The sequence below is a fragment of the Anopheles cruzii genome, chromosome 3, assembly GCF_943734635.1.
Source record: "Anopheles cruzii chromosome 3, idAnoCruzAS_RS32_06, whole genome shotgun sequence".
Classification (NCBI taxonomy): Eukaryota; Metazoa; Arthropoda; class Insecta; order Diptera; family Culicidae; genus Anopheles; species Anopheles cruzii.
Window position 1 is genome coordinate 83,410,266 of NC_069145.1, and position 11,849 is coordinate 83,422,114.

At 53.7% G+C, this 11,849-nt stretch overlaps 1 protein-coding gene across 1 annotated transcript in view; it reads left to right on the forward strand.

The window, feature by feature from the left end:
- Positions 1 to 1,484, forward strand: part of LOC128271159 (cilia- and flagella-associated protein 91-like) — a 2,748-nt gene extending 1,264 nt beyond the window's left edge. Inside the window, exon 2 of the mRNA XM_053008599.1 lies at positions 1,463 to 1,484. Within this exon, the coding sequence (XP_052864559.1) occupies positions 1,463 to 1,484 (22 nt within the window). The remainder of the gene's footprint in view (positions 1 to 1,462) is intronic.
- The last annotated feature ends 10,365 nt before the right edge of the window (positions 1,485 to 11,849 follow it).

Below are 11,849 nucleotides of genomic sequence, written 5' to 3' on the forward strand. Positions count from 1 at the left end.
CCACGGGACACATTGTTACTACGCGTCGCAGCGTGGTCGGCGCGATGTGATAACGAGCGATTTCCACGATCGAGCCACGGCTACTGGCCGGCCGGAACCGGTTCGGCTTCGGCCGGCTAAATTGGAACAGTGATCCGATTAATGACGCGGGCCGCACTGGGGGGAAGTCACCCGATGCGGTCCACCGGTCCGGTCCTGTCGAAGGTGACCCAGAAAGACGAAGGCTAGCTCGGTCTTAGCTCCCGGATTGTGTGTGTGTTCGAGGGTTGTGCTTTCAATTAAAAGCGCGCTTTGCCGCCAGAAGCCCGGTCCGGCGCAGGGAAAGCACTCGGGACGCATCTTGATGCCACACGGCGCATCGGATAATTACATGATCCATCGCAACCATTGGAGGGGGAAAAAACTGCTTACGAGCTGCGCCGTCACCTACACCGTGAGCCGGCCAACGACGGAAGCGTTACGCCGTGGCAGGGACAGATATAGAACGCCAGATATTGCACCACCAGAGCTGGGCGCACCTGTGCTGCACCGTATCGATGTTGTCGCATTTTTGTCGCAAGATCAAAAGTGCAGATTGGCCTGGCGTGCGGTGCTCGGGATGGGGTTATGCTGGCCGCACGGAAAATTGTAGGAAGTGAACCAACAACGCCGAGTGTGCGTGTGTGTGTGCTCGTGTGTAATTATGAGCGTTGCACTGTCATCGCACAGGGAGCGGGAAATTGGGACACATTCGCGTCGTGGAAAGTCCCCTCCCTTTTTTCGGCCTTCGAGTTGGTGAGTTGCGCCGTGAGTCGCAACGCTTCTTTGTTTCGTTTAGGGGAAAATTGTCTCCATTTCAATCCGTTTTAGAGAAGGTCCGAGTTGCATTGTAGGATGTTGTGCAAAGTGTAAGTATTTTGATTATAATGTGATATTAAAAGGTCCCGTTGTATCTTAAGCCCACCGGCATTCCCGTTTGTTTGAATTATGTTACAAAAGTACAACAACATAAACTATTATGTATGTAAATATTGGAACGTTGGGTTTGGAGCAACTTCGAGCATAGAGGTTTTTCCATCTCACTTGTTATTATTTTATACCTCGACATGTCTATATAATATCGACACAACAACATATAATGTAAAAAATATAAGAATAAATGAAGAATGAAGAATTGAAACAAATGGCAAAAAGACGAATTATTCTCATAAAATACGCTTAGAAGAAAAACTCATAAAAAAGAATAATTTAAATTAAAATATGAAACAATCGAGAGGCGTATTTAGACGTTATGCTTTGCGTATTCCTTCCTTGGCGCAACCGTCCGTCCTATGCTTTAAAGGTCTTAAATTAACTTTGTGGCCAGGATTCTGGGCGGTCTGACCGGATGCTCCATCGGTACCTGCAACATACGCCAATAGGCAGTTTAATGCATACTTTAAGGCTTTTGATTTTGGGATCCAATTTTTGCTGCTCCCGTCAGCGTCTATCTGTTTCAGGTGTAATACGATAAAAGAATATGATTGGTTTTTATATATTAGTTCATTGGTTCGGTTCCTTCATTTAATTCATCAGAAAGTATAAGCTTGGAAAAATCCAGAGAACAAAACTCGCTTCATGTTCATAAATCAATTGACCGCCAGCTTGCCTCCTCCAGTGAGAGTTCGAGAGCCCCAAATTGCATAAGTGAACGGACGTTGCACCGTGGCCATGCAGCCATGAATCGGGAAAGTTATCTGCCTCGTGCAGCGATGCGTTCACCAAAGATGGTTGCCACTTTCGCGACCATCTCAGGCAAAACCTCCGCTTTGCGCAGTCTCTGTCCTTGAACCTGCGCTTCAAAATGGAAACCACTTACGGTGCAGGGCCGTGCGATCGTTCCTCGTCCGGCCGTTCGACAGGCCGCGGGCTGATCCCCATCAGACGTAGCAGACAAATTGCCGTTAACATCTTCTGCGTCCGGTTCTCTGGAACGGCCGAAACGGCCTGCATAACCTGCGGGACTCCAAAACCGTCACGGGGGGCAGTTTTTGGCTTTAACTTCGCGAACTGAATGGGTAGGAGCAGCACCTCGGAGCTTCTTCGTTTGGCGCATCTTCCCGGGCGTGTCTTGAGGCAATTTCAGGTTCAGGAGTGCATTCGAGTCAATACCCGCTACGGGTAGCTCGATTGGAACCGTTCGACCGAAATCGTCCCCAGCGTGCCGCCGCCACACACTCACACCCTTTCGGGTCCCCCGGTTTCGGAGCCGGTTTTGGAAATCTTGCCGGCCACCGGCCACTGACAGGTTGCACACTTCTCGGGGCAGTTGCATCTACCGCACGGGGAAGATTATCGTACACCCAAAGTCCCCGGAGCCGGTTCTCAGATTATGGTGCGCATCGACAGGAAAAGGAAGATCCAGTCCCTGGGTCCCCAGTCGGTTCGGCGTTGGTTGCGCAAGGGGCGACGCTAAGAAGCTTTACTTTTGATACGCACGTAACAATGCGCTGATGGTTGGCGAATGAAAGTCGCAAATAGCAAACTGTTGCCGGAAGTGGTTGGAGATTGCATAAAACCCGGAGGCCTGGTCCGCCCGAAAAGTAGAGCAATCCGGTCCGGGAGTGTGCGTGCAAGTGAATTAATCGTTGTAACGTGTACGTGTCTGGATTAAATTGAATCACACCGTTGGTTCATCCGTCCGGGGCCCGCCAAAGGCACTGGAGTGGCCCGACGCTGAAGAACCGTAAAAAATCCCTCCGAACTCCGAACGGGGTACGAAGATAGTACGACCGCGTCTAAGCCGTTTGTGACCGAAATTCCGCGAAAAAGCCGCCGTGGCCGACAAAAACGGGGCATCGATAGCAGCGGGCCGCGAATGATGCGTGCTAACCTTCCGTGGCCGTCGAACAGGAACCTCGTTAGAAGGCGTAGTAATTGAGCGGGAGGTACTGTGAGCCGAGCCAAGAAAGGCAGAGAGCAAAAAATCGTTGTAACACACCTCGAAGCATGCATTACTTTTTCCGTTTCCACGAGCCGTTCTTCTGAATGGTTGGCCAGGAAAGAAAACCGTGTATCAGGTGCCCGCTGTTTGCGGCTTTGCCCATTTAGCCAGCCGTTTGAATGTAAAGCAGGTCACCGTTCAAACCCGACCGACCGGCCGACGTGCAGGAACTAAACGCGCCGGATCGGCCGTGATTAGATTAGGGGTTTGATTCGTGGCTCACGCCCAAAAAGCACTAAACATGCGCTTACCTTGCGCACCGAGCTGCTCCGGCACTTGACGAGGCAGATAAACGGTTTAATGTTCAGCTTTCAATTAGCCCCCGAGCGCCTCGCGGGACGCAGGTGGTAAAAAATATCCATTAAATAATTACAGCTAGCTGCTAAAACGTTTTTCTTCTTCCGTTTCACGAGGCAACGATCTTTCGCGTCGATCTCCGTCGATCGTCGCTGTAAATAGGGACGCCGATTTTCTTCGGCCGATGTTGTAAATAGTTTTGGAGCTCATAAAAGTCCAACGAGCTTCTTCCTCTCACCTGCGCCGTAAAGGTGAAGGTCATGAGCGCGATGTCCTGGGCGGACGCTCCGATCTGGAATGTGCCCTGGCCACCGCTGATGGGTACCGCCGTTCTAAGCCCGGCACACGGAACGACACAAGTGGCAACAAAATGCGGCGGATCATAAAAATGCCATTCGCCAAAAGAGTTACGGTACGCGGCGCGCCTGGCGTGCGAATCCGGGTTCTTGTTCGGTCCGGGTTTTCGCTTCTTCCAACGCTGCCCCGTTCGCTTTCGATTTTAGCATTGTTTTTGTATGGCGGTATGGCGTGTATGGTGTTTAAGGATGTAACGTATGGTTCAATAAGTCCGTAAGATGAAGCTGAAACAACACTTGCGTCTTCGGACAACTACGAAGTTACTCCTAAATATGTTAAACGCTGATAAATAATAACGGACAATTTAAGCTTGATCGAAAGTGAACGAAAAGAACGAAACAAACATCTAATAGAATCGCGTGGAACTGGTAAAAGTCGGCCCATCTACGAGCCCCCTTTCGAGCTTATGGATCCACGTGTCATGGTCAATTTAAATTTAATAAACTACCCTCCGTTTACGAGCGCAGCTTTCCACGCAGCAGCGCGCCGGGGCCGATCCCTATCGCGCCGTGTTATGCTGTGCCCATTATGAGGATCATAATTTTGCACGATCGCACATCAAACTTTATGTGCGTTTGGAGAGAGCTGCAAGCACAATCGGGCTGGCAGTCGCCCGTACGCAGCCAACCTTCCAGCGAAAATCACACAAATCGCATCAAATCGCTTCTCCGTAGCATAATTTCGAAGCATTCTCATTGGCGATGGCGGCATTGTTTGTTTGTTTGGCGGCTAGTTTGTCTTTCGACTTGCAGTGCGCCCTGTCACGATGTCCCGGCCACGATAAGTTGGCTCACCCGACGTATCGTTTGCGGAATTCTGCGAAAAGCCGCGCAACGCGCTCGACGTGCCCGTGAACGTAACATAATGGAGGTCTCTCCCAATCAGTGCCAGTGCTCGGTTCGGCACTCGGAGTCCATAAATACGTACGTGGTCGTACGGAGTAGTTCTGGCGTGATTTATAATCCACCGGATGACCGGATTGTTATACCGATCGGCCGCCCACCGATGGGCCCGCAGCCAGCGAACGGTCGCACTTCCGGAAGTTGGTGTATACTTTACGGTCCACTCGTTATGCTGTGCCCTTCGTTACCGTTTGGGTGTTTTGGGCCGCGCCGCGCGCCGGTGCTTAATTCGTGATCCACGCAACGGCATCTCGAACGAGGGAGTTAGACCGAACCCGATCTAAAAGACGCCAAATTGTCTGAAAGGGTCTGGGACGCCAGCTCAGCCGGCCCCCAAATTATGCCCCTTTAACGGAGAATGAAGAAGCAGACAAAAAAAACGGTTCATATCGTGCGGCCCATTAGCGGCATTGGCGTTCTCATCCCGTCCCGATCCGGGCGAGGCGTAAGAACCAACCCAGGGCTGCGTGATGCTTCTAGCTTCCCTGTCCGTTCTGTGGCTAGCATGCGAGACCCGTTTACACAGGGCGGAACGTGGAGCCACGAAACCTTGCGCGGACCGCACCGAAAAGCTTCAAGTCATGCCATAGCCACCTTTTGACGGCTGCGTGCCGTGCGGTGAATGGGAAGAAAATCAGCCTCGGCTTCCCAACCGACAGACACACACGCACACACATGCTAATCAATCCGCTGGCTAAGCGCTGCCAGCGATGCGGAAAGTGTAATAATTAATCCATTCCATCCTCCCTCGGGAACCGTTGCTTAGTGGAAGAAGGTAGACCGAGTAAAGCACCGTAAGCCGGGTAAGGTTCTACGGCACTCTCGACCGGCTCTATGTGGCCGCTGCATCGGGTTGCAGGTTGCGCTTCTTCGCGCGGGTCAGCGGAGGTCCGAGGGCCGACGAAGTTCTATGCGCGCACCCCGTAGCCGTGGGCGCTCCATACAAATGAACAAATTATGCTAACGATCACCTTCGGTCTTCGGCCTGTCCAGAAGGGTACAATGAGCGCATAAACCTCGGACCGCCGTGGGAGTTCGATGTGTTGGGCGCCCAACAAACTGCGCTCCGCTGTGACATCTGAAGCGCTACATAAGAAGATGATTTGTCGGTCGTGAGGGCTCTGGGCGTTGGGGTTCGGCGGGCAAGCGGCTCGTTATCTTGTTTCCTCAAATCGGACACCGAACGGACAAGGCCCACCCCGTTTTGCTCTGGTTTGCCTTATTGTTGCTGCCGCCACAGAACGGGTGACACCATGAATAGCCAGCCATGCCGCTCGGATGTGGAGGTCCCCGGAGTCCCTTGCCTGTGAACATGCAGAACAATAAGATCCTATTATGCCTGGGACTGGTACGCACAGCATAGAGTAACGCCTCCCCCCACCATTCATTAGGTGCGCGGCCACTCGCGAAAAGAACTTCTTGCGTTTCGTCGTCCGCAGACCACGAACCTGACCACGGACGGGGCGAAGTAGAGCGCGGAGCGAAGAAAGAGCGCAAAATACAGGAGCAACAGGACCGAGAGGCCACAAAACAGTCCGCAAAAGCAATTTACGCGAAATGCCGCAAAGCTAACTGTTTATGGTGGGTTTATTTATTTTTTTATTTTTATGCTACCGGCCTGTGGCCAGCCCGCTGCTGCGACTCCGGCCGGTGGTCATTCTTTTGCGCTTCGATTGTGTGTAAACGCAAATGGGAATGCCTTTGCCGCAAGTTCCGTGTTGAGGAAGTGATCCGAACACTTTCTTCCGTTCTCGGGACAGAAGCAAGAAAGTCGGAGCAATTTCCGCAATTCTCAACCCGGGCCGAGTTCATTGCGCCACTCCCCCACGGGGGGGGGGGGGGGGACAACGAGATAGAAAGGGAGAGATTATTCTGCAATGCAAACAATTTGAATCGTATGTTAAATATGGTTGTTTGGCCGTTGCCGTGGCAAAGACAAAGCCTGCTTTTTGCACTTCGCTGGACGATCTCATCCAGAGGGTCACCGGCTGTGGGAAAAGCAACACCCTGCCACCTTACGGCAGATTATGCTAAACGGCTGCTAGCTTCCGGGAGTTTCGGGAAGCCTCTCCGACGCTGATGATGAGCTGTGCAACATTCCAGCGGTCATAATAGTGGTGGGGCTTCCTCCGTCACCATCATCATCATCAGCGCGTTACGATCATTACGGGCGTCGCAGCCCAGCGCAGCCGTTAACGATCGGACTGTCGATGTGTCAGCCGGCTGATGGACGATCAAATGACCGAGCGCGCGGTACCCACCGCGCTCGTCTTCATTAGAAGGTACCCGCAAACAACTGTTAATCCTTTTCACCTCTGCTGCTGCTGCTGCCCTGAAGGGTGCACCACCCCGGCCGGTCGTTGATCACTCGACGTCGGGCAAGGAGGGTGCCGAAGAAAGTTCATAACGGTTGGCCCGAGGGTTGACTTTCTTCGAAGTTGGGGCCAGCAAATGCGTTTATGGTCAACGACGGCGCTCAGGGGGATAAAAAATAATCTTCCTGATTTAACCTCGGCACATACGGGGCAATGTTATAATGTTCTCATGTGAATTCTTGAAAAGGGTTTCTTAATTGCCGTTGCCGTGCCGAGGTGGCGTTACGGTACGGCGTCGCACCTGAATCGCCTGTGCCATTGCGGTTTGTTTGCGGTTTCTGGTGTTGGGCATGGCGGGGAGAGGAAATACCTTGGAATCCCATTTCGGAGACCAGGGGTTTTGTTTTACGGCCGGCCGCCCGACGGCATTCGAGCGATCTGATACCGACGACGATCTGCGATGGTCAACAGCCTCTCTCGGGTTGGCCTGCTGAAGCCAAACACGTGCCAAACGCATCGCTGCACCCCCGGGTGGGACCCGGGGGAACACCCAGCGGAAGAGGGAAGAGTGGTTGCTCCATAAGCCTGCGCGCTCTTGCGTGATGCAAAACAAATGACAAAAGGGGCCCGTTAAAAAGGTTCGTCGCTTGATGATGCAGTCTTTTGATTGATTTTGCGTGTGAAGGCCTTGATGGGTTTCAATGAGTGCAAATCCATTACGAATTGCGCAAGAGTGGCCATCAGGGTCCCCCGGGGGGTTTTGGTAACCGCAAAATATTTAACCACTATTAACGCGCTTTGCATTTTGTCACCTTTTCGCCAACTAACTCAAGTGGCAAATATTTAACTCGGCCATTTCATGGTGGAACGGCTACTGCAATGGTTTAAATTCCGGACACCAAAGCCATAGCGCTCCGAGCCCGCGGGTTGGAACAATTAACAATTAATCAAATTTTATCGGCCTCACCTACTTTACGCCCCTAAACAAAGAGTGTTTAATTTATACGCGGACCTAATTGTGCGACGCGCCGTAATTACGCTTTCGAAAGCAATAATTTTTCACCTGATAAAATTGAGTCAAAGCCATATCCGGAGGCTGCCAAAACAAAATCAGAGGAAACCCGGCCACACCGGCCATCGGATGCGCAAGATTCGAGTTTGGCGGCGTTAAACGTGAGAAATGTGGCGCGCGGACCGTTTGAGAGCAAAACAATATAAACATCGCGCACAAATCGCGATGCTTAGTGCCACGGGACGGAACTCGAAGCCCAGAATAGAAAGGCCGGCGCGGAGGCGGGACAGTGTCCAATCGGCCGTTCGCCGCCTCCATTCGGCCACCGTCACGCGGGGCAGCGGCATCAATTGACCCAGTTTTGCATTCACCCGAAATTACGGCAGATAACCGAACTGGCCCGGGTTGAGGGCCTCGCGAAGGCAGAGTGAATGGGAAAAACTAACACCATTTACCTTCCCGGCCCGGCTCGGCCCGGCGGCAGTTCGGTGTCAAGAGGCAGCAAGATGCAGCTAATGCTGCCCTTTCGCCCGCCCGGAGCGCCGCGGCCGGCCCCGGAGGGTCCAAAAATTATGAAACTACAAATCATCATTTATCAGAGCCTCCCGGAATGCGCGGCCCGCGGGAAACACGGCTCCCGTCTCCGACCCCCCCTCAAGCAGTTGCCGGGTGCTGGTGGGCGAGTGGAAAAATTACGGTTCCCGATCCAAGATCACGGCTGTGCGATCGGGACCAAGATCATCTCCGCGGGCTGCCCGAGGCCACGGCCACGGAACTCTTCCTCGAACCACAGAACAACCGTTTTTACGCCCTCTCAGGCTACGATCACCACCGTATGGAGATCGGAGGGCTCTGGTGATGGCTCCGGCTCAGGCACAATTATCGCCCAACTGGGTGAACCGCTTTCACGACCGCCATCGTCCCGTTTGCGGATTCATTGCGGCCGATTGAGTGTGTTTGAAGCCATTATCGTCCAGTGGCCAGTTTTGCGCGAGTTGCCGAATTGGAACGCCAGTCGGTCGCGCGCAGGTCACACCTTTTAATGGCGGAAATGATCGTCCCGAACGCGCGACTACGGCTACGGGTCCCCGAAAAGGGAGTGAAAAGTTGAGTAAGCAACAGAACAAAAGAAATGGACATACAATAAAGGCAAGCCAAAACACAACGACGTCAGTGCCGCGAAAATAGTTCACCGCCTCACCGACGGTCTGCGAAGGGGGGCGGTGAGGGGTCTGCCCAAAAGTAGCACAACCCGCCAGCCTTCCCGGCCAGCTCCAATCGCGCGTGTGCAGCGCGAAGATTCCTCCACGGCGCACCGACGTCGGCGGGTGCGCGTCGCTCTCCGGTGCACGTACGGCTGCCGGCGGTGCGTGTGTACAATTTATAATGCAACCCTTCCCTTTGGCTCCCTCCCGAGCGGCCGGAGTGACCAGAGGTCCGATTCGGCGGAATAGTTCCACGCCGCGTCCGGTATAACGGGTTTCCGGGGTGTGTTACCTAAACGACCCGGGGGGGCCGTTCTCCGCCGGAGTTGGCCGCGGGAGGCACTCGAACACCCAGCGCACCCATGCCCAAGCCGCCCGGAGCTACGTTTTATGAGCCCACGCGACGGCCCAGACGATTCGAATGGTGAGGCGTCGAAGAGTGTAGCAGAACTTTAAGGTTCCGGTGCGTCGATCCGGCTGGATGAGTTGTCCGTTGAAGTCGCGCGCCTGTGGTGATTATGGAGTCATTCTCCGTTCCGCCCGAGAGTGATCCTCATTGGCAATGAAAGTGACCGAGTTTGATAATCCCCAGGTTATTTGATTAGTCCCCAGGTCGACGAACTCCCGAGCAACACTCCGCCCGTTTCGGCTTCCGAATTCGGTCACATCCACAATCCGATCTTCCGATCTGACACCTTTCGGAATTTATTCACCACCGACGATGAGCCGCACAACGTTTTTGGAGCATAAATCTTCTTGCGCCGTCCCAGACCGGTGCGGAAATGGTTGACTATTTCCGTGTCCGCGGGAAGCGCAGCAAAAACGTCAGGCAAATTCATGCGTGACCTCTCGCGACGGGCGGGACCGCGGGCGCACGCAATGGCGCGCCTCTCGGGTCTCGTGATCTCGGTTCTCATGGGGCCGTCGCCCGGCCGGCGCAGAAAGTCGTTGGCCGGCCGGCGGGCCGGCCTGCGTGATACGCAGTGTTCTTCCCGTGCTTCGCATTTTATTAGCACCACCACCGGAGGCAGCTATGACAAACATCTGCTAATTGGTTACGGTTACTTTGGGGCCACCGGTCGCTTATCGTCCGGGCAAACGGATTTCGTAATGTGGCCCTCGGGCGGCCGGGCGACAATCGGTGACTCCGGCTCCGGGGTAACATTTTAATTTACGCTTCGTAGCCGTTGGGTGCGCGATTAACCCCCCGGGGCCGGGTTCGTCGCCTATTGCGTGACGCAGTTCTTCGTTTCTTGGGGCACCGAAACTTCTCACCCTGTTTCGAGCGCCGCGTGCGTTCTTCGTTCGTTTGCCGAGCTGAAGGGGCTTGTGCGTTTACAAGGTACACCGTCTATTGTTTCTGTTGTTCTGGCCACCGACCGAAGCGCTCGCTGGCTGCGGCGGGTTCCTGTTGATTCTGTGACCACACCACGAACGTGGCGAACGCTGCGGCGAAAGTGGAGCAAAAAGGTTAATCGAATCGAAAAGGTTCTCTCTCCGATCCGATTGCCAATTCTGGAGCCGTCCGTGTCTCTTCCTTCCGGTCGCCTTCGATTCTCATTTTCATTCCTTCTTTGGACCTCATTTCCATACGCCAAGAACGCTGGTGGAAGATAATATTGTTTTCCCTCGGGCCGCGCCCGGTGTCTAATGATAGTCCGATACGCTGATTATGTTTATCTAACGGATTCTCGGACCTTCGGACCCCACGCCGGTGGGTCGAAGGGCCGCAGCCCCATTGTGTGACCCAAGATGACCCAACGCGCAGCGCGCTTCCCACTCACGCCCGAAGGAAGTGGCCGTTTGGGGCCTCAGACCTGGGGTACCTTTTTCTCTTATTAATTCTCCCTCTTCGGGATCGGACAAGTTTTGTTGACTTTCGGTTTTGGGGCTCGGTTTCGGCCGCGGTTTCGGGTTCATTCCACCAGCGCTTTTCTCTGCATGTCTCTCCCGATTTTGGTGCTCTCTCTCCCAGTCTGTTTGTTGATGCTCTTTTGTTACTCTTTCTCTTTTTTGCTTGGCGAGACGATCCATCTCTTTCCGTTTGCCGTGTGTGAGCGTCTTCGCACGCGAATCGCGCGGCGCATCTTTCGTCGTTCTGGTTCGAACGGGGTCCGCCGCCGCCACACGCAGCATAACACACATACGCGTCCTTCTCTCTCTCTCTTGGTCGGCGGGCGTTCTCTTCTCTTTGCAGATTTCCACCCGAGAAAATCCCAGTTTTCTTACCACCGATCGGTGGCCGCTCGCGATCATTCCGCGCTCAGGCAGCGAACCGTGTGGTCGAAGAAGAGGTGATCCGTTCTTGCGCTACTAGCGATCGCAGTTGGTGTTGTTTTCCCACCCAATCGTAGTAGTCCGCGAAAATAGTGGCGTGAAAAAAGGTTGATCCTGCGACGTGACGAAATCGGGAGTTAAAATCAGTTTTTCGTAGCGCAAAAAAAAGAAAAGATCTGTGTCCGCTGTGTGCGTCATGTGATTGAGTTTTCGTGCTTTTAATTTACTTTTCCGCGTGTGTGAAGGCGATTCGGGCGGCCGCGAATTCCGCGAGCAAACGCACGCAAGATGATTGATGATGATGAAGTCTGCTATCGACCGTCCGTCAATAAGCCGTCGCTGCCAACGTTCGCTGCGCCCGGGTCGGCTGGCCAAAGCAACAGCGGTGCGCAACATTAAAGCAAGTGATTGATTCCGCGTCCGCAAAAAAACAGAGAACGGATGCGGTGTGGTGGTGCGGTGGTGCTCATGCTCGCAAGCCCCGAAATTAAACAGCTACCGAAGCGCGACCGTGTCCTGCGC